At 64.1% G+C, this 21,464-nt stretch overlaps 6 protein-coding genes across 6 annotated transcripts; 3 read left to right on the top strand and 3 right to left on the bottom strand.

Annotated features, from left to right (window-relative positions):
* Positions 1-82: 82 nt before the first annotated feature.
* Q8F55_006526 (uncharacterized protein) lies at positions 83-3,373 on the top strand (the record flags this gene model as incomplete). Its single annotated transcript, XM_069354985.1, has 3 exons — positions 83-225; positions 263-559; positions 598-3,373. 3 exons carry the CDS (start codon positions 83-85, stop codon positions 3,371-3,373), a joined length of 3,216 nt encoding a protein of 1,071 aa, XP_069207056.1.
* A 506-nt stretch (positions 3,374-3,879) lies between these two features.
* Q8F55_006525 (uncharacterized protein) lies at positions 3,880-5,527 on the top strand (the record flags this gene model as incomplete). The annotated part of the gene is made up of 3 exons (XM_069354984.1): positions 3,880-4,000; positions 4,060-4,751; positions 4,832-5,527. The coding sequence occupies 3 exons, from the start codon at positions 3,880-3,882 to the stop codon at positions 5,525-5,527; spliced, it is 1,509 nt and encodes a 502-aa protein (XP_069207055.1).
* Positions 5,528-6,267: 740 nt separating this feature from the next.
* On the bottom strand, positions 6,268-7,744 carry SAM2 (methionine adenosyltransferase sam2; the record flags this gene model as incomplete). Its single annotated transcript, XM_069354983.1, has 4 exons — positions 6,268-7,045; positions 7,103-7,368; positions 7,418-7,511; positions 7,692-7,744. 4 exons carry the CDS (start codon positions 7,742-7,744, stop codon positions 6,268-6,270), a joined length of 1,191 nt encoding a protein of 396 aa, XP_069207054.1.
* Positions 7,745-10,132: 2,388 nt separating this feature from the next.
* CEF1 (Pre-mRNA-splicing factor cef1) lies at positions 10,133-12,801 on the top strand (the record flags this gene model as incomplete). Its single annotated transcript, XM_069354982.1, has 5 exons — positions 10,133-10,135; positions 10,176-10,215; positions 10,264-10,307; positions 10,359-10,466; positions 10,504-12,801. 5 exons carry the CDS (start codon positions 10,133-10,135, stop codon positions 12,799-12,801), a joined length of 2,493 nt encoding a protein of 830 aa, XP_069207053.1.
* A 66-nt stretch (positions 12,802-12,867) lies between these two features.
* On the bottom strand, positions 12,868-15,888 carry Q8F55_006522 (uncharacterized protein; the record flags this gene model as incomplete). The annotated part of the gene is made up of 9 exons (XM_069354981.1): positions 12,868-13,466; positions 13,502-14,145; positions 14,188-14,493; positions 14,531-14,694; positions 14,728-14,970; positions 15,003-15,144; positions 15,181-15,398; positions 15,438-15,525; positions 15,560-15,888. 9 exons carry the CDS (start codon positions 15,886-15,888, stop codon positions 12,868-12,870), a joined length of 2,733 nt encoding a protein of 910 aa, XP_069207052.1.
* Positions 15,889-16,382: 494 nt separating this feature from the next.
* GIN4 (serine/threonine-protein kinase gin4) lies at positions 16,383-19,667 on the bottom strand (the record flags this gene model as incomplete). Its single annotated transcript, XM_069354980.1, has 3 exons — positions 16,383-19,086; positions 19,142-19,361; positions 19,490-19,667. 3 exons carry the CDS (start codon positions 19,665-19,667, stop codon positions 16,383-16,385), a joined length of 3,102 nt encoding a protein of 1,033 aa, XP_069207051.1.
* Between the last annotated feature and the right edge of the window lie 1,797 nt (positions 19,668-21,464).

The raw sequence follows: 21,464 nt of genomic DNA, 5'->3' as shown, positions 1-21,464 counted from the left end.
TTCCTTTCCGCCTCGCAACTCGCCCATCCTCCAACAACTCACTCTCTCACAGACAAACATTGCCTCGACGGCCCTCCCAACTATGTTCCGCTACCTCTTCAAGGTCGTGCGGTTCATGTGGGCGTATCCAATCGTATCCGTCGCCATCGGATTGGGATTGTACTTCGCGTACAGAGCCCTCGTCCAGCACTGTCAGCGGCGGCAAGCACACATCAACTACCGGCGGTGAGTCCTTTGCCACCCAGCGAGGCTGACCCCGCAGCGAGCAGCGCAGGCGCGCAGGCATCCCCGACTCGGACAAGCGGCCATGGATGATTGCGAGACCCGCCGCCGAGCTGCGGCGGCGCGAGGAGGCGCGCGAGGCTCAGCGCCTCGCCGCCGAGGAGGCCGAGCGCCAGCGCATCGAGGAGAAGAAGCGCGAGGTCGACGAGTGGGGACACGGCGTCATCCACAGGCTGCGTAGGATGCAGAGCGGCGACGTTGGCCCCTCGCAGCCCGCGCCTTCGCCAGCAAAGTACGGCCCCAGGATCCGCGCCGACAGGCGGTACGATGACGAGAGGTGGGTGTATGGTCGCGTGCAGCGCTGACTGATACCAGGCTCGTGCCGTCGCGCCAGAACTCTTCCCGAGCTTCTCCAACCCGGAACCTGTCACGCAAGAAGCAGTCTCACTCGCCAGTTCGCGGGTCGCCCCAGCGCCGCGGGCCGTCGACGGCCAAGGCGGGCGGCAGTGCAAGGTTACCGAGCCGCGCACGCGTCCCGGCCCAGAAGCGTGGCCGCGGCGACACGGACAGCGAGAGCGAGGAGTCGGAACCCATCACACGGCGGTACAAGAGCAGCCGCAGGGCCAAGGCGCGCGTCATCGATGAGGTTGAGGACGAGGACATGGCGAGCGAGGACGACCGGGAAGACGAGATCATGGACAGCGAGGACGAGGACATGGTGGTGGATGCCAAGCCCGAGGCGAGACCCCGACGAACGGCGTCGCAGCGCGCGAAGCGTGGACGAGTGGAGGAGGACTCGCCGCGCAAGCGCGCGCGCAACTCGCCGTCTCCGAGCGACGAGTCGGAGGCTGAGGACATCCAGGTGGACGAGGAGTCGGAGGAAGAGTCGCCCAAGCAGCCCGTGCCGGAGCCTACGCTCCAGCGCAACACTGGTGCGCCGGGTGGCTTCCCTCTGTACGGCAAAGCTAGCAAGGTCGAGGTCAACAAGACGTGGACCGACCCTGCCGGTGTCCAGTGGTTCACGACGACAACGGGCCAAAGGTACCGCCAGGAGGAGATCCGCGTCCCGACGTTAAAGTACCGCATGCCCGCGGACTCGGAGCATCCGGACGCGCGTTCCGAGTCGGGCGCGCTCGTGCGCGTGTGGCTCGACGAGAAGGAGTACGCGCGGCTGAGGGGCGAGCGGCGCCTCGGGTGGCAAGAGGGCGGGGCCACCGAGTCGCCGCTGAGCCGCAAGGAGGCGGCTCCCGTCGCCTCACCTGTGCCGGTGCGCACGACTGCCGTGTCTGCCGCGACGATCGCCGCGCGGTCCGTCTCGCGCAGCTTCTCCTCGACACGCATCGGCCTGAGCAACAGCGTCGTCGCCCCGAAGAGCAAGGACGAGGCGAGCAAGAGCAAGACCACGAGCCCAGCCCGCGCCCAGTCGCCGTACTACACCAACGTGGCGGCGTTCGACAAGCAGATTAGCGCGCTCAGTTCGCCAGCGCGCAGCCGGCTCAACTCGCCCGCAGGATTCGGTTCGCCCCGTCTGCTCTCGGAGGCGGGGAGGCAGAAGCGCCAGGAGGAGCTGCTGGCCAAACTCGGCCACTCGCCCGCGTCATCGGCGCCGCCGACGCCGGCCGCCAAGGCGCCCGAGCTGCCCTCGTCCTCCACCCCGGCCGCGACTCCCTCGTTCTTTAGCACCCCGAAGGCTGGCGAAAAGGAGAAGGCCGACAAGCCGGCTGACGGCACGGTCCCGTCGTTCTTCACTCCACCCAAGGACGACAAGGGCAAGGGCAAGGAGGCCACCCCGGCAGCGCCATTCTCGTTCGGCTCGACGGCCAAGGCTACTGACTCTGCACCCACCAAGGACTCGCCCGCTCCGTTCTCGTTTGGGACAACGACCAAGGCTGCCGAGCCTCCTGCGGCCAAGGAATCGCCCGCCCCCTTCTCGTTCGGCACCAAGTCGGCGTCGCCGGCCAAGGCTCCCGAGTCCAAGGCTGCCGAGCCCGCTGCCCCGTTCTCGTTCGGCGCGAAGCCAGCCGAGACAGCAAAACCAGCTGCGGCACCCGCGGCCAAGCCTGCTGGCAGCCTTTTGTCTCGCATGAGCCCGTCAAAGGAGGCACCCTCTGAGACGCCGGCACTCACCTCGACGCCCCAGACCTTTTCCTTCGGCGCTCCTGCTGCAACTCCACCTGCTGCGACTCCACCTGCGACTGCCGACAAGCCTGCTGGTTCCTTCTCGTTTGGCTCTACCCCACCTGCCACGGCGGACAAGCCGGCCGACAAGCCCGCGTTCTCGTTCGGCTCGTCAGCTTCGACACCTGCTGCGTCGCCCTCGATTACTCCTGCCGAGCCCGCCGCCAAAGCTCCGTTCTCGTTTGGAAAGCCTGCCGCCCCGGCTGCGGCGCCCTCGGCCCCTGCCTCTGCACCAGCCTCGTCCTTCTCCTTTGGCAAGGCCGCTGACTCGGCTCCGCCCGCGGCGTCCAAGCCCGCCTTCTTGTTTGGAGGCGCGTCCACACCCCCGGCGCCCGCTGCCACGCCGGCCGCGTCGGCTACCTCGTCGTTCAGCTTTGGGGCCAAGCCTGCAGCTGCCGCTCCTGCGGCGGCCGCACCCACAGCCACCGCGTCATCTTTCTCGTTTGGATCGTCAAGCGCCTCGACTCCGGCGGCCACTCCAGCTGCACCTGCTACGCCCAGCGCCGCGGCCGCTGGCTCTACGTTCTCGTTCGGCGGCGGAGCCCCAGCCGCGCAGGCCAAGCCGAGCGGCTTCAGCTTCAACTCGTCATCGGCCCCGTCCCAGCCCACCCAGCCCACTTCCTCATTCTCATTCGGCAACAACACTACTGCATCTACCACAGCATCGAGCAATCCTGCATCCGCCCCTCCATCATTCTCGTTCGGCCAGAGCGCGGCCGCTCCTGCGCCAGCTGCTGCCCCTGCTGGCGGAGCGTTCAGCTTTGGCGGCGCCGGTGCCGCAGGTGCTGGCGGCGCCAGCTCATCCTCGTCCACCTTTGCCTTTGGCGCGCCGTCCAGCGGGCCCACGACGCCGACGCTGAGCAGCACGCCCGCGCCTTCCACCCCGACGTTCAGCTTTGGCGCGGGTGCTGGCGCCGGCGCCGATGGCACGCCCCAGAGCACGCGGCCACTCCGTTCGCTGCGCCGTCGCTAGCTATGATGATGAATGAATGGAATCGAAGAGTTGTGGAACTGACACCTCCATACCTACCCACTCCCCCCACCCGCTACCAAACTTGTCCTCCCGCGTAGCGGCGGGGACGGTTTGCGGCCTCCGGCCGAAGCGCAGAGCAATGGCCTATCGGCGAGCACTACAAAGGACTTGCGCAACCGAGCCATGTTGTGTCGAGTAGTATGATGTGCGGACAAGAGTGGTGGGGGAGTTTGTCAGCGAGCAATGGGCAGCGGTAATGGGAAATTGGGTACAAGAGCGACTTGCTAAATGGGAGAGATGCCACTGAAATGGGAAAACAAGTGCAGGGGCGGCTGGCGGATGTCTCCGTGGCGCAGCCGCCCGCACCGTAGCCGCCCAAAGCCCAAGATAACCGAGTTGGAGATTGCATCGACGAGCACTTTCCATCGGCCAATCGCTCGTTACGACTGACGAGCGCTGTGTATAAGTAAACCGATCGCCCGGCTGCAGGACACACCACCACCGCCATGACATACGACCTGCACCCCGCCCTACCGGCGACGCCCACGCCGAAAGACTACAGCCGGATCCACTTTGACCCGGCCGCCCTGCCGGCCAAGCGCATCGTCGGCCTGCTCGCGTGCCAGCGTGAGTCGGCCCCCACGCCTACTGCCCCCCGTGCGCATGGCCCAGCTAACCCACGTCAGGCGACCCGCTCCTGCGCACCCTCACGCGGCGGGTAGTCGCGGCCCACCCGGCGCCCGACGTGCCCCTCGCGCAGAAGGGGCGCGATCGGAAGAAGGCGACGCCGTCTTCGTCGGCCGCGCCCTCCGGCGCCGCGACGCCCACCGGAGCGCTGTGGGAGGTCGAGCTCGAGGACACGGTCATCTTCCCCGAGGGCGGCGGCCAGCCGTGGGACACAGGCGTGCTGCGCGTCGCCGACGCCAACGGCGGGACGCACGCCTTCACGATCGAGGCGTGCGTCCGGCGCGGGCTCGACGCCGTGCACCGCGTGCGCGTGCCCCCCGGCTCTGCGGTCGACTTTGCCGCCCTCCCTGGGCTGGAGGCCTCCGTCGAGGTGGACTGGGAGCGGCGGCTCGACCACATGGTCACGCACACGGCGCAGCACTTGCTCTCCGCCGTGCTGGACCGCCGCGAGCTGCCCACCCTCTCGTGGGGCATGGGGCAGCACCCGTCCACCGAGGCGCCGTACGTCGAGCTCCCGCGCGGGCTTACCTGGCCCGAGGCCGAGGCCGTGGAGGCCGAGTGCAACGCGCATATTAGGGAGCAGCTGCGTGTGTGGATCGACGTGACTGTGCAGGGGGAGGGGGTGCGGGATGACGAGCGGGCGGGCGACGTCGAGCGCGAGGAGCGGGGCATTCCGAAGGACTATACTGGGGTGAGTGGGCGCGGGGGGGATGACCGGTGTCGCGGCCACCCCTCGCTGCCTTCGGCAGCTCGCGCTAACGCCAACGCCAGGGCGTCATCCGCCACTGCAACATCACGGGCGTGGACCGCAACGCGTGCTGCGGCACGCAGTGCCCGGACCTGTCCTACGTCTCGTTCCTGCACGTCCTCCCGCCGAGCACGCCGCACGCCGCGACCCAGCCGTCCTCGAGCACCCCGACGCGGCTGTACTTTGTCGCCGGGCCCCGCGCCATAGCCCACCTCGCCAGCGCGAGCCGCGAGCTCAGCCGCGCGGGGCAGGCGGTGAATGTCGGCCGGGCGGACGTGTACGAGCGCGTCGCGCGCATCGAGGCGAATAGGTTCGAGCAGGCCGAGGCCGCGAAAGCGATGAAGGGCGAGCTGGCGCGTCTCGTCGCCTCTGCTGCCGCCGCGAAGGACGGGGCCATCGTCACGCTCCACCGCGCCGAGAGGGCGACGCACGACTTTGACTTTTTGTCGGCCGTGGCCGGCGCGTTCTGCGACGCCCGCCCCGACGCGACGCTCGTGCTGACGTCGGCCGTGGCCCCGCCCGCGCTCCTCCTCGTCCAGAGCAAGGACGCCGACAAGGCCAAGGCCGTGTTCGAGCGCCTCAAGACGCTCCTTGCCGGCGAGGACAAGGCGCGCGTAAAGGGCGGCGGCGCGAGGGGGCGGTACATGGCCAAGGTGGACGGCAAGTGGGCCAAGGGCGACGGCGCGGCTGTAGAGCAGGTCGTGCAGGAGCTGGCGTGATGCATGTCTGGGGTGCTGGCTGCAGCGTGGGTTGCAGCTGCTATGGGCGACTCTGCGACACTCACAGCTAACCGCCGCCGCGCCGCCGCCACGCTGCCACGTGTTGCCTCGCGCGTCTAGCGTGGCTGCTCGACGCGCTGCGCGCCGCTCTCCATCGCGCGTTGCATTCCCCTCGCACCTTACCCCTCCCAGTCTCACCCGCGTCACCCCCCCAGGCACATCACGATATCAGCACGATACCCCGGCTATCCATGTCGTGCTGCATTTCCCATCGCAATCTGCCTCGACTCGTCGCCGCCTCCGAGCCGACCGCCCCGGCCCTCCACGTCGTCGTCACCCCCTGGCCGCCGCACCGACCGCCGACGACTCACTCCCCACTGGTTAGTCTCCTGCACGTGCTGCTGCTACAGACCGCACGCTGCGCGCGCGGCCTGCCTCGCCATCGTGGCGGTTGAAGCCATTCATAACACCAAATGAAGGCCGGCTCTATTCAAGATCTATTGGCGCAGAGTAGAGGGTGGCCGGGTATTGCGTGGGCACGAGGCCGCAGCGACGCTGGTCGCCGACTCACGGGGTGGTGTGGGTAATATATGACGATTTATGTTGGGAATGTGTGCTATGCGGTGGTATAGTATGGTAGGGCGGTGTCGTGCGAGGTGGAACTCGCGCGTGGGGCCTAGTGGCGTCCCAAATGGATGTGAGGAGGTGACCGGAACAGATGCGACAAGCCGTCAAGTAGCTTAGTACTTGAGGGTCTTGGGCTTCTCCCACGAGTAGTCGGGGTTGCCAAAGTGGCCGTAGGCGGCAGTCTGGCGGTAGATGGGCTTCTGAAGGTCGAGCTCCTTGACAATGACACCAGGGCGGAGGTCCCAGTTGTTGCGGATGATCTCGACGAGCTCGAGGTCCGACTTCTTGCCGGTGCCGTAGGTGTCGACGTAGATCGAGAGGGGCTCAGCGACACCAATGGCGTACGAGAGCTGGACGAGGGCGCGGCGGGCGAGGCCGGCGGCAACGAGCGACTTGGCGATCCAGCGGGCAGTGTAGGCAGCCGAGCGGTCGACCTTGGAGAAGTCCTTGCCCGAGAAGGCACCACCACCGTGGGCACCCCAGCCACCGTAGGTGTCGACAATGATCTTACGGCCAGTAAGACCAGCGTCACCCTGGGGGCCACCAATGACGAAACGGCCCGAGGGCTGGATGTGGTAGACGACCTTGTCGTCGAGGAGGTTCTTGGGGATGACCTTCTGGATGATCTTCTCCTGGATCTCCTTGCGGAGCTCCTCAGTGGTGATCTCCTCGGCGTGCTGGGTCGAGATGACGACAGTGTCGACACGGAGGGGAACAACAGCTCCGTCGGCGTCCTTCTTGTACTCGACAGTGACCTGGGTCTTCGAGTCGGGGCGGAGCCAGCCGAGCGAGCCGTCGCGGCGGGCGTCGGCGAGGGCCTTGTTCAGCTTGTGGGCAAGGACAATGGTGAGGGGCATGAACTCGGGGGTCTCGTCGGTAGCGTAGCCGAACCTTGCGGATCGTCAGTTTCCGTCTCCGCAGCAGCAATGGCGTGATTCCGAAACTTACATGATACCCTGGTCACCGGCACCGTGGGACTCGAGCGAACCGTGGTCAAGACCCTGGGCAATGTCGGGCGACTGCTGCTCAATGGCAACAAGGACGTTGCAGGTCTTGTAGTCGAAGCCCTTGTCCGAGTGGTCGTAGCCGATCTTCTTGATCGTGTCACGGATGACCTTCTGGTAGTCGAGCTTGGCGGTGGTGGTGATCTCGCCGAAGACCATGATCATACCAGTCTTGGAGGCGGTCTCACAAGCGACCTTGGAGTTGGGGTCCTATTTCGGGTCAGTCGTGTGTACCACGCACTCCCACGCGCCTACTTACCTCGGCAAGGCAGGCATCGAGGATGGCGTCCGAGACCTGGTCACAGATCTTGTCGGGGTGGCCCTCACCGACCGACTCGGAGGTGAAGAGGAAGCTGCGTGGTGTGTCAGTGACTGCCTTTCCCCGATACACTGAGGCGAGGGGAGGAAAAGTGGTGAGGTCCAGGCTAGCGACGTGTCCGTGTCGCGTCTAGCGCCTAGCGGCTTGGGGCGAACGTGCGCAAAATCGCCTTGGGTGCGATGATGGTGGGGGCGAGATGTGGTGAGCTACTCACTGGCCAGGAGCGAGGACGTGGGCGGGTCCGTTGCCGTTGATAACGCCGGTCATTGTGCTTGTTGTTTGGGTTTTGTTGGGGTTTTTGGAGGAGAGAGAAGAGAGATAGGAAAGAGAGGAAGGAGGAGAGAGAAATGTTACGATGGGAGGGCGTTTTGAATCTTTGGCGGCTGGCTGGGAGGTTGGTGGCCCTGGGGGGGAGGGAAGGCAGGGGGCGAAGCTGGGGGAAGAGCTTTGGCCGGCCGGCCGGGGCAAAAAGCGCTTGCTCCCCCGTTCCTGCATGCTGGCTGGCTGGCTGGCTGGTTGCTGGCTGGGCGCGCGCGCTCGGCAGTCGCACGCCCTCGTCCGTCCTTGTGCCCCCACACGCACCGAATCGCCCTCCCTCCACGCCGCCGTGCCACGCCGCCCACTGACTCGCAGCCAACTTTTGTCAAAACGCGTCACGCCATCGTCCGACGCCTTGCTCGCCTTTGGAACGGCACGGGATCAAAAAAATCCAAACGACCCTGAAAGTATGGTGTGCGCACAAATCATGACCGACCCAGGCCACGCAACGTCCGTCCGGCGTGGGACACCACGCCTTCCGAGCTTGACTGCAACAGGCAGAGCGGAGCGAGCGCAGAGCACACAAGAGCTCGGAGCATGCGACGAGCCTTGGGCGGATATAGAGCGATGACTCGATGACGACTGGTCGGGCACATGGCAGCCACGCAGAGCCAGCCTAGCCCGACTAACCCCGAGGATCCACAGCCGAAGATTCTTGCACTCGGCATTCGGCTGCTCCAGCGTACCCGACTGACATTTCCGACTCTTCACCAGGTGAACAATGTCGCCTGCCTCTATCGCCAGATGGCGTTCATGGATCAGCGCTTGGCGTGCTTCTCCCCAAACCTCCATGCACAGTCGCCAGTCGCTCAAGCTTCTTAGAGTTTGACCACTCCTTCTTACCAGCCCTCCCCATCAGAAGCAAGCACCGAGATATCTCACGCAACGGCCGACAAGAGATTCCGGCGCTCCAGAATGTACCAGTGCGTGGGGCACGCGCGTTGAATGGGCTTCGAATTGGCATCAGTAAGCGAAGTGGCGTCTGGAGGCGCCTCACCTCGAGATAAGGGAGGCCAAAGCTGTTTGTCCGCTCGCGCCACGAAGGGATGGGACAGCCCACAGCTTGGAAGATATCCTTCTCCGACTTGGTGGGTATCTCGCTGCCAGGACCGAATCCATCTGCAGTAGGTTAGTCGCTGTCTTGATGATGATGTAGGTATCCAGCGCTGGTCCGGGAAGGCCCTCAGGCAGCTCGCGTCAGAGTCCAGATTGCGACTCATGCCATACTCATTCAGAGCCATACCATTGGCCATCAGCCCCCAACCTCAAGCCAGCCGCTTGCAGTTCTGCAGTTCACCGAGCCCACCAAGAGCCACCCGGGCTACGCCGTCCTGGGCTGGTGAGGGTTACCTGGGAACCTACCTCTCTTCCAAAAGGGCGCCCATTTGACCAATGGTGACAACAGGCTTGGCCTCATCGTCGGGTTCGAGAGGGCCCGGTGAGGGGGACGATTCCTGCTGCCACCTGCGCTAGGTCCAGCCCGGTGATGGGAAGTAACGTGCTCGTCTCGAGGTCGCGGACCGAGTTGAACAGGAACCTGTTGGGGCCGTGCGTGCCGAGGAGGCTGGTGGGTTAGAACAATTCGCGTGACGGGTACCCACCGTCTCCCAGTCTTTCTGCAGGTTCAAGGCCTGGCCCTCACGACGGCTCGCCGTGGGGAAGGTGGTGCGAGTGGGTGGAGCAAGGGGGCACCGTTAGTCTCGCCCCAAGACGGTCAACGACCTTGAGCATTGCTTCTCGTTAAAGGGGGCTATTAGCGCCAAACTGGTAAGAGGAGATAACCGGTAAGCTGTGGAGTTCCTGCTGAGTGAGCACAAGGGCCCCTCAGGCGACGGCCGAGGCCTCGACTGTGTGTGTTCAAGTCGGTGCGAGGTGAGTCTTGGGTCAGCGCCATGGCGTCTGATGCGGTGGCGCTGTGGAAGAGAACATGTACGTCCCTTTGTAGTGCAGGTCATGATCAAAGTGTTGCGAGGAAGGAAACGGGGAAGAGAACAAAGAAGCCATCAGTGTCTATCACAGGTCGATCGCCGGAAATCCATGACCTCATAGATAATCCTTCTGTATCACGCGCGCCTACTACACAAATTCTAGGCGCCCGACACCCAACTGCCTCAATTTGCCTCCGCCCAACCTTCACGCCACCAAGGAACTCCACTTGTTCCAACATCACTCGAACAACTGCTGATCGACAACAATCACCTTCAACCCACCCGTCACCCTCCTTCTACGCGATTCAGGTGACCTGTATCGACACGGAGACGACAGCGGACCGGGATTTGGTGGAAAAAAGTGCACCAACGTCGCTGTTGCCTGCACCCAGAGTGATCAAACATCAAGATGGTAAGGCTGCCGACGCTGGATCTATTGCTGACCTGTGCAGGTCCGCATCATCATCAAGGGTGGTGTCTGGCGTAACACGGGTACGTATTGATGCTGGAAGTGGTTTGCGTGAGCTGACCCCGCTTCAGAGGATGAGATTCTCAAGGCCGCCATCTCCAAGTACGGCAAGAACGTGAGTTACTGGCTGCTTGCTTGAACACCTGAGCTTCGCTGACTGTTTTAGCAATGGGCTCGTATCTCGTCTCTCCTTGTCAGGAAGACGCCCAAGCAGTGCAAGGCGCGATGGTACGAGTGGTTGGATCCTTCAATCAAGAAGGTCGAGTGGTCGAAGGTGAGCTTTTGATGATTGACCATAAGCTGACATCCAGACGGAAGATGAGAAGCTATTGCACCTCGCAAAACTCATGCCAACACAATGGCGTACAATTGCCCCGATTGTAGGCCGTACGGCCACCCAGTGTCTGGAACGATACCAGAAGCTCCTGGACGACGCCGAGGCCAAGGACAACGAAGAGCTTGGACTCGGTGACGGCGAGAACGAAAGCTCGAAGCCTGCCTCCGACGTGCGCGGCCTCCGCCCTGGAGAGATCGACCCCGACCCGGAGACTCGGCCGGCCCGACCAGACCCCGTGGACATGGACGACGACGAAAAGGAGATGCTCTCGGAAGCGCGTGCTCGTCTCGCCAACACGCAGGGCAAGAAGGCCAAGCGCAAGGCGCGTGAGAGGCAGCTCGAGGAGGCACGCCGCGTTGCCTTCCTGCAAAAGAAGCGCGAGCTCAAGGCCGCCGGTATCAACCTCCGCGCAAAGCCCAAGAAGAAGGGCATGGACTACAACGCCGACATTCCTTTCGAGAAGCAGCCGGCGCCAGGATTCTACGACACGGCCGAGGAGCGCTCCAAGACGTACGCCGCGCCTGTTGGCCAGACGCTCCGCCAGCTCGAAGGCAAGCGCAAGCAGGACATGGAGGAGCAGGACGAGAAGAACGCCAAGCGTCGCAAGGATGGCGGTGAGGGCAGCGGCAAGCCTGGGTCGGCCACCCAGTTCGTCCAGGCTCGCGAGGCCCAGATCCGCAAGCTTAAGGAGCAGGAGCAGATTGTCCGTCGCCGCAAGCTCAACCTCCCCACCCCGCAGGTCGGCGAGCGCGAGCTCGAGGAGATTGTCAAGATCGGCCAGGCTGGCGAAACCGCTCGCGGCCTTGTCGAGACCGACGGTGCGACCAACCAGCTGGTGGGCGAGTACGAGAGCCTCGGCAAGGCGCGCATGGCGCGTACTCCCCGTGTGGCGGCGACCGAGGACAATGTTCTCGCTGAGGCGCGCAACCTGCGTCTCATGAGCAGCGTCCAGACGCCTCTGTTTGGTGACGAGAACACGCCGTTGCGTAGCGAGGAGGCTGCTGGCACGGGCTACACGTCGGCCACGCCTCGCTCGCACATTGCGGCGACTCCCAACCCCCTCGCCACTCCCGCCCGCGACGGCGGCTTCGCTCCTACGCCCCGTGGTGCTGGCGCTACCCCGCTCCGCACACCCATGCGCGACAACCTCAGCATCAACGAGGCCGGACCTTCGTGGGGCGAGACGCCGGCTGATGAGCGCCGCCGCATCAAGGACGCGCGCCGTGCTCTCAAGGCTGGATTCGCCTCGCTTCCCAAGCCGGAGAACAACTTCGAGCTGGCCGAGGATGAGGACGAGGAAATTGAGGAGGACGAGGTCGAATTGACAGAGGAGGATGCCGCCGAGCGCGACGCCCGCGTCAAGGCTGCCCGCGAGGAGGAGGAGCGCCTCGAGCTTGAGCGCCGCAGCTCGGTCGTCAAGAAGAACCTCCCTCGCCCTGCCAACGTCGACACTCGCACCTTGCTCCGTCAGCTCGACGCTGCCACCGACGAGGTCGAGGACGCTATCGCCGCTGCTGTCCGCCGGATCAACATCGAGATGGCCAACCTCATGAAGCACGACTCGATCGCGCACCCTCTGCCTGGCACATCGACCCCGGGCAACACTGCGTCTGACTACGACATGCCCGACGACGACCTCGTCGCTGCTGCCAAGGCCGAGATCCACGCCGAGCTTGCTAGTGCGCTCGGCCTCCCCGGTGCCAATGACGACCAGCTCCGCATCGTCATCACGGCGCAGGCGGCCGACGAGGACGAGGCGTACGCCCAGTCGTGGGTCTCCACGTCGTCGTCGTACGTCTTCTCGCCTTCTCACAACGCCTGGGTCGACCCCGCCACGCTGTCGCCGGCCGAGCTGGCCGCCGCGTACGAGAGCATGATCGGCTCGAGCCGCGACCGCATGGTTGCCGACGCGACGCGCGCCGCCAAGGCCGAGAAGAAGCTGGGCAAGCAGCTGGGAGGCTACCAGAACCTCAACACCAAGGCACGCACGACCATTGTCGACACGATCGACCAGATCCAGCAGGCGCAGCGCGACCTCGAGACGTTCACCATGCTGCGCACGCTCGAGGAGGCGGCCGGGCCCGCACGTCTGGAGCAGAAGCGCGAGGAGGTTGCCGCGCTCGAGCGCCGCGAACGCGACCTGCAGGCGCGGTACGCCGAGCTCAACGACGAACGTCTCCGGCTGTCCGAGTCGATCGAGCAGCTCGAGGAGGACAAGGTCGTGTACGCTGCCCAGGCGGCGCTCGACCTGCAGGAGGCCAACGGCGCCTAGGTGTAGCAGTAGTTTTGGCTCTAGTAGCATGATGCATGGCATCAGTATAGATACAGGTTGGATGGTCTACTTGTTTTGTTGCAGCCGGCCAAAGAGGTTGCCGGCCGCGCCGGCGCCGCCCCCGCTCTTTGCGCTCTCGAGGAGGTCGCGCATCATCTTGTACTCTGCCGCGGCGTCGCCCTGCAGGTTCTTGGCCTCTGCGGGCTCGTCGGCGCCGGCACCGAGCTCGTCGTCCGAGTCGGCCCCGGCGTCGCGCAGCGCCTGGCGCAGCTCGGCGTCCATGGCGGCCAGCGCCTCGTCGTCCATGTTGTCGATGTCGTCCTCGGTCGGCAGCGTCATCAAGCTCGACGCCTTGCCCTTGCCTGGGCGGAGCTTGCCCTTTGCCTTGGGCGTGCCGGCGGCCTTGGGCTTCTTGGACACGAACGGCACGGCGCCGGCGCCCGTCGGCGGTCCGGTGGGTGCGGGGGCGGCCCCGCCCTCGGCGTTGGCGCGCGCCAGCTCGGCCTCCATCGCCGCCATGACGCTCTCAAAGCTGTTGAGTGACATGTCTGGCGCGCGGGGTGGCTCTTCGACCTCGGTAGCCTGCACCACTGGGAGCGAGGCGTTCTTCGCCGCCGCCGAGGTGGACGCTGAAGCTGCCTTCGTGCTTGGCTTGGGGACGAACGCTGCCGTCAGCACAACCCCTCAGCCCGAAACTCACCACCACGCTCCTCGCGCGACTTGACAATGCTGTCCCACTGCTCGGGGCTGATGCCGAGCGACTCGCGCGCAAACTTGAGAAACTCTTCCTCCTCCTCGCCCATGTCGACGTCCATGTCGTCGCCGGCCGTCTCTTCCGGCTCGTCGTCGGCGCCCCACACACGCTGGCGCATCTGCTCGTCAATGTCCCTGTCGTTGAAGCGCAGCGACTTGGCGCGCGCCTTGTCCTCCTTGTCACTGCCTGCTCCCTCGTCCTCGTCGTCGTCGATCTCCTCGATGGTCGCTTCCGGCGCCGTGTCGGCCCACTTCATCTGGCCAATCTTGCGCCCCAGAGTGCCCGCCGGCGCGAGCTCGTCGTCCTCCTCGTCAGACGAATCGGACACGACTCCGTCGTACTCTGGCTTGGAGAAGACGGGTGGGCGCATCTTGTTCGGGAGGAGGGTTTCTGTCAACGGCGTTTCCTTGGAGCTCTGCGGGCGGTGAGACGGTGCCATCTCGACGTCCTCGTGCGCCGGCTGCTTCCTGCCCCACTCCTCAGCAGGGAGCGAGGGGACGAGCTTGGCGAGGCGCTCTTGCCGCTCCGCCTCACTCGGCTTGGCCTCTTCGTCCTCCGAGTCGGTGTCCATGTCCTCGTCCGAGAGCTCACTGGGAGCATGAGTTGTGCTCTATTTTGTACCGCCAACTCACTCTGCAAACCGCGCCCCCGTCATGTCGCCCTGGCCGCCGACAAACTCTTGCACCTTGCTCGCCAGATCAGCCAACGCCTTGCCCTGCTCGTCGTCGAGTTTGGGAGCCGGCTCGCCAGACGCAGCGGTCTTGGCCCCAGACGCGCGCGTCATGAGCGTGTCGAGCTCGTCGGGCGAGATCTCGAGCCACTTGTCGCTGTCCTCGGGGCTGTCCTTGGACACCTCGAGCTCGCTTACGGGGACGTTTGCGCCGGCGTCGATCGCCTTGTCCACGAGGTACGCGAATGATGGCCGTTCTTGTGTCGTGCTGCGCTGTCAGCTCGCCGATCAGATCCACAACTCACTCTGAAGACTGCGCATCGATCCAGCCCTTGGCAGCCACCTGCTCCCTCTCCTTCCACTTTGCGCTCCCCTGGAGCTCGTCTCCAAAGAATCCCGCGGTCTTCAGATCCGCAATGTACTTCTGGTACTCTGGCTTGCTCTCGAGCCCCGCCGTGCTCGTCTCGGCCTGGCGTCAGCGCGGCCAAAGCCCCGCACTCACATCAGCCGTCCGCCCCTTCCGCCCGCCCTCGCGGTACATGATCTCGAACCCAGTCGCGACCTTGACACCGAGGTCGCGCCAGCGGTGCTCGTCCTCGTCGCCCTCGGGCACGTGCCACTCGGGGCCGAACACGCGCGGGGGGTGGAACACCTGGCCCTGGAGCTGCGCGTACGCCGCGCGGCTCATGAGCACGGAAGCGAGGACGCTCGGCGACGGCGGGAAGTGCGTCATGCGCGCGGCGGCCTGGCGTCAGCTCATTCTCGCTCTCAACCCACCCTCAGCTGTGCTGGGTCGCGCACGTAGAAGCCCTCGACGGCGCGCTGGATCAGCTCGGGCGCCTCGCGCAGCGCGCGCGCAATCGGCACGGGGAGGTAGACCTTCGTTCGGTGCTGGTGCGTCTTGAGCGCGTCGGGGTAGCTGGGTGTAAGCTATGCTTGAGCTCATTAAGCTCACCAAGCTATCCGCTCCCACACGGCGCGCTCGACATCGGGCGCCTGGTACTTGCCCGTGCGGACCGCGGCGATCGCGTCCGCCTCGGTCACCTGCGCGTCCGGGTCGACCGCGTGCCCGGCGTCGTCGTACTTGTCGTCGGCGAGCTGCTTGGGGACCGACGAGCCCGACGAGCGCACCGACAGCGGGAGGAGGTGCAGGTGTCCGCCCGCGAGCCAGAGCTGGGCTGTCAGTTGTCGGTCTAGTGAGGCCCAACTCACCCGGTTGTCGGCGTTCTCGGGGGATACCCACGCCGGGAGCTCGTGCGCCGCCTCGATGAGGAGGAACTCGCCGTCCGAGTCGCGGATGCTGGTTGTTAGCTTCATACAGGGCTTCAACCCACGAGATGACGAGCTCGGGCCAGCGCTTGCTGACCTCGCGCAGGAGCCAAACAACGAGCCACTCGTCGTCGACCGCGTCGCCTACGCGCATCGTGCCCTCGAGCTTGCCGTGCCCGGCCTTGAGCTCCCATGCGTCCTTGTTCCACAGCCACGGGTGCGTGAGCAGCGACTCGACGTACGTCGAGATGAGCGTCGCGAGAGCCACCTCGTCGGCTTCGGTGCGCGTGCTCGACGCCGGCAGGTGCAGAACGTAGTGCAGCGTGTCCTCTGCTATCGTTGGGAGCGGAAATGCGGACGGCGCATGGCTCAGTGATGGAAAGCCCTCTGCCATGGCGAGGGTGGATGTGGGTTGGGTTGCGAGATGAGCGTCGTCGAGGTCAACAAGGTCGCTCCCTTGCCGTCCTTCATGACGTTGGGTTCGGACCGAACTTTCTGGTGGTGGCAACGGATCCAAATTAAGTGTGGCACTCTCCTTCCCTCCTCGTTCTTCGTCATGAGTGCATGGCATGGCATAAATCTATGACTCGGGATACACCTGAGAACAAGGAACCTATACTGCAGCCTCTGCGGTTGAGCTGCTGTCGACTACGCTAACAATGCGAGACATAATAACCTTCCGAGGCGGGGGGAAACATAAAAAGTTCACAGGAGTGGGTAATGATGGAGCAATGAGAGTCCAGGTATGTGTCGGGGGAATGAGTCCATTGGAGAAGGGAGACAATGGGTGTGGTGCGAATGTATCCGTGCAAGGTGGAAGGTCGTGCGTGGGGTTCGTGTGCTGTGTGGTTGGGGCAAGTGTTGGGTGGCAATGCGCCGAGAAACCAATTATGACCGGATGGTACTAGGGAGGGGAACACCGTTCAAGTACGGCGACGTGGGGTTGCTAATGCTGGGACGCTGAACGGGGGGAGCTAATGACGAGCCGTGTGTGATGGAGGCGCGCTTCGAGTACGTCGACGAGTACTTTGAGCGGTCGGTCGGCGTCGAAGGGGCTGAGTCGGACTGGAGCGTATCCCGGAGGCGGGTGTACATGGCCTTGAAGGACGACTGGGCGCCCTTCTCAAGGGTGAGTGACACACTCGTGTAGACCTTGGAGCCCGCGGCCGCACGAGTGAACTCGACACGGAAGCGGATGGCCTTGACAACCTCGCCGTATAAGCCGCGCGAGTCGTCCATCTTGACCTTGAAGCCACGGACACCGTTGATGTCAACAACAGTGACACGAGCGTTCTGCGCGGTGAGGGCACGACGGGTCTTGTCACGAGCCTCGCTGATGTCGATGCTGTTGACGCGGATCTCCATCGCAGCAGGCTTGAAGGCAAACATGTTGGTGAACCAGCCGCTCTTGGGGCCGCTTTGCGATCCCGACGAAGGGATGACGGGGGAAGCAGGCTCGACGGGGGCCTTTTTGCGCTTCTTGAGAATGCTGCCGAAACCGTCGGCACCAAGCTGCGCGCTAAGGGCAGATCCCCTCTTGCTTCCCCAGCTGGCCATTCGGTCCTCGGGCATGTCGTCGGCCGAGCCGACCATGACATACGAGTTGTCGCGACCGAGGAGCGATTCGACCTTCTCGTGCTGTCGGACGGAAGAGCGCGGCGGTGGGGGAGCGGGACGCGAAGCCGTCTTGGGGGGTGGGCGAGGGGCCGAACGGTTCGCCTTGAGGACCTGGGCAGGCACTGCTGGCAGGGGGACGGCAGCGGAAGGACCCGCGGGTGAGCGGCCGGGGGTGGGGATGTCGAACTGCGCGTTGAATCCGGGGCTGGGAGTGTAGAACGCAGATGACTCGGACGCGTGGGTCGAGCCTCGGGATGGCGGGCGGTAGCCAGCAGAAGCAGACTGTTGGCTCCAACGTCCAGAGACTGGAGGAGCACTGTTGCGGGATGGCGCACGGGGGGCAGCTCCGAGACCGAGGCCAGTCATAGGAGACTGGGGGACAGGCGATGGCGCATACATGCGTGCGGTGGCGTGAGGGTCCACAGAGACGTCGCATAGCGAGGTAGCTTCTGTCTCGTCGTCATCAGCGTCGGCGAACTGGTCGTAGTCGTTGGCGAGAGCTCCCAACTCGGCCTTGTCGGCGACAGGCGATGTAATTGGCGACTGCGCGGACATGTAGGCCATGTAGGCCTGGAACTCTGGAGTCTGCAACGCCGAGTTTGCCGAGTTGCTCGATGCCGTCGAGGAACGAATGCTGATCTCGTTGAGCTGGTTGGAGATCTGGTTGAGCCAGTTCTGCAGCTCTGGGTTCTCGACCTGAGGCGGCGAGAGCGGCGGGCCCGACGCGTTCTCCCCAGAACGCGGGCGGCTCGAGGAGACCTGGGCAACGGGGGCCGACACAGCGTCCTTGACGGGAGTAGCCTCCTGTAAGGTGATGGCCGGTGCTGCTGCTGAGCGGCCGACGGGTGAACGGGGGCCTGCAGGGTGCTGTGCCGCTGTGCGAGGAGGAGCAGTAAGCTTTGAGGGACGACGTGTAACAGGGGCAGCCCCATCGCCGGCAGCCTTCTTGGGAGTAGGGGCCTGCGGGCGTGGGGGAGGGGTAGCGTTGCCATACGTCTCGTTCTCAGCGAGCGGAACGGGCTTGCGACGGGACTGCTGGCTAGGCTGGGGCGAGGGGGTGACGCGGGCAACCTTCCTTGCTGGCTCGACCCTTGGCGCCTTGTGCTGCTGGCTGCGGCTTGAGGGCCGGTCGTGAGGGCGGGGACGGTTCTCCATCTCGGACATGTCATCGTCACTGTCGTCGTCGTCCATGTTGTAGTTCTCGAGATGGCGGTTACGGTATTTGACCAAGAGGTGGTAGATTGCCTTCTCCCACGTCTTGTCCGGGCTCATGAGTGCGGCGTAGATCTCGCCCTCGGACGCGCCGTGCCACAGCGTCTTGAGGTTAGACAGGATGTCGGGGTCGATCTCATGGGCAGCCACGGGACGGGCCATGTCGGCTAATGCTGGTGGTGCTGGGAGCTCACGGGAGCCGGTCAAACGGGGAGGACGCGAGAGGAAGAAGGGGTGCGAGACAATCTCGGCCATGGAGATACGCTGTTCTGGGTCCTTCTCCAGCATGCGGAACAGGAGGTCACGCGCCGGGCCAACAATGTCGTCGGGCATCTCAAAGTGGCCGACCTTGACCTTCTGGAGAAGGGTACGGATGTTGTCGTCGTCGAACGGCAGACGGCCGGTGAGCAGAGCAAAGAGGATGATGCCACAGGACCAGATGTCGCTCGCCGAGCCATTGTAGGCCTTGCCCGCAACAATCTCTGGAGACGCGTAGTGTGGACTTCCGCACGACGTCTCGAGCATGCGCTCGTCGGCCTGCCAGGCGGCCATGCCAAAGTCTGCAACCTTGATGTTCTTGTCCTGGTCGAGGAGCAGGTTCTCAGGCTTCAAGTCGCGATGGCAGATGTTGAAGCGGTGGCAGTAGTCGACGGCGAAGATGATCTGCTGGAAGTAGTGCAGGGCCTCGGACTGGGGCAGGCGTCCTCTTCTAACGAGATAGTCGAACAGCTCGCCTCCTGGAACGTACTCCATGATCAGGTAGCTGGTGGCTTGTCAGTTTTACGCGTCGTCGCGGGCTTCAGGGTTCAGCAACGTACAGGTCGGTGTTGGTCTCCCACACGTCGTAGAGCGAGAGCACGTTGGGATGGTCGATGAGCTTCATGATGACAATCTCGCGCTCAATGCCGAGGAGAAGCTTGTCGGCGCGTGCGCCGGCCTCGTTCATCGACAGTCGTGATGACATGATGAGACCTTTTGGGACGATCTTGACGGCGGCATACTGACCCGTGAGGTTATGCTTGACAACTTTTACGCGACCTGTGTGATGGGAATGCACGAGCAAGAGAGGGGACGAGCGTCAGTTTCCATCACTTGGGGGAATGGGGCGAGTGATGGGATGGATGATGATGCGCCATGATGGCCGTGCGCACGAGTCGAGTACCCACCTGATGATCCCTTGCCAATGGTGCGTCCAATACGCCATTGTCCAATGCTCTTCGCGTCGGGCTCGGCCTGGCTGCTTGAGCCCGACGTGGTCGACATTCTGTTACTCCTGCGGTCGCCGTTATGGCTGCTTGGGCCGGCTTCAGACCGCTGTGATGTTCGTCGTTGAACGGCGGCCATGGTGTCGCGGTGGGAGCTGGGGGGAGGGGGAAGGGGGAGGGGGAGGCGTCGGGTTTGGCGCGTCAAACACTCGATGCGGTGGGTGAAAGGGAGGGGATGTCGTCGTTGGGCAACGTGTCGAAGCCCTCGGACAGACGCTGGGATGGATACAGGCCACTAATACACGAGACGGACGGGTTGTTTGGTGTTGTGTTGAAGAGTGGGCGCCTGAACCGAGCTAACGAGCAATGTCCGACGGAGGGGACAAGGCAGCGTGTGTGGTAGTCGTTGTGCTGCTGGTGAGCGTGCGCAGAGGTGGCGAGTGACGAGTGTGTGCGTGTGGGTGCAAATTGACAAGACAAGCAGCTGGACGCTCGACTCGCACTTGCAGGTTCTTTGTGGAAGCTCGCACTGGTTGTTGAGGACAAGTTAGGAAAGGAGTAAGGCAACGACGAGGGGCTGGGTTGTGCAGGCCGGGTTGGTTGGTTGGTTTGGCAGGAAGCAAGTCGGCAGCATCCCACCCAGCGAGCGAGCGAGCAGCGCGGAGTGCATGCACCCAGGTAACAGGACGCACGCTGGCTGCTGGAAGCAAAGTGAGTGGGCTGGCCGTGTGACCGCTGCTGCTCCTGTTGCTCCTGGTGCTGCTGTTCCTCGCCTCTGCGTTGCCAACGACTCGCTCTGCTCCCTGACTTGAGAAACCAACACACGGACGACGCGACTCACGGCCCCTGGCGCGCTACACCCAAAGTCAGGCGCGGTTTGCCTGGGCGGTTGATTGGTATTGGTGGGGAGGGGGAGGGGCAAACGACGCCAGCTGTTGTTTTGCGAGGTGCAGGGTGTCAGAGGCGAGGGGGAGGTCAAACCTGAGCTGCCTGAGCTGCCTGAGCTGCCCGAGCAGGGGGGGAACCTAACGGCATGGGATCCAGGGGTCGCACCCACGACGCGCCACCGCGAGCCACGGCCAAAAGGCATGTCACCCCAGCAAACCTATCCCCGGCCAGGGCCTACCGCGCTCCAGGCTCGCTCGCTGCCTTTTTGCCTGCCAGCCCCCTTGGGCGCGCGCGTCTCAGGGACGTCAGGAGTCTCCCACCGCGAATGCTTTCTATATGCGTATATGGGAAAAAACCAAAGTCATGGTCAGACCTCGTCCTGGTCGCTCCAGTGGACATGCCCCACGGTCTTGGGCTGCCTGGAGACGCGTCTCGGGGTCCAACGACACATCCATTCTGCTAAGGCTGCAATGTAGGTTGCAAGGCCTGCCGTACACCTCGTCTTCCCCTTTTACGCAATGTAACTGAGTCTATGGGAACAGGTCAAGCTGTAGCGAGATGGACCAGTCCGGACCAGCATGACGACGACAACGAGCGAGCAGCAGCAACCACTAGTGTGCTCGGAGCGGCTTGAACATCGATCCCAAACACTGCGGCGGTCACACACACCGCACACGCACTCCCCTCCTGCGGAAACCGGGGTGTGGAGCAAACAGCGCTTGGTGAACCAAAAGCCAAACACAATACGCTGCGACCCTTTCATCTCCACAATTCTATGGCTTGCCCCTAAGTAGTTTTGTTCCCAAGTTGCGGCCCGCTGCCTGCCGCGGGATGCCGCGTGTGGGCAGGTGGAGCCGGCGTGTTCAAACACCCGCGCGCGTGATAGCTGAGCCAAACGAGCCAAACTCGAGCAGCGAGGCACGGTGGGCTAGACTCGCGATGTGCGCCACCACGCAGTGTTGTGCTCACTACGCTCCATTGTTATGTGACATTGGCGTGGCCCAACTTGGTGACTGGGCGTGGTGGTGTGGCGCAGAGTTGTTTAGGA

This window comes from Vanrija albida (genome assembly GCF_041260175.1).
Source record: "Vanrija albida strain AlHP1 chromosome Unknown contig_5, whole genome shotgun sequence".
NCBI lineage: Eukaryota > Fungi > Basidiomycota > Tremellomycetes > Trichosporonales > Trichosporonaceae > Vanrija > Vanrija albida.
This window is presented reverse-complemented; position numbering and strand designations above follow the sequence as displayed.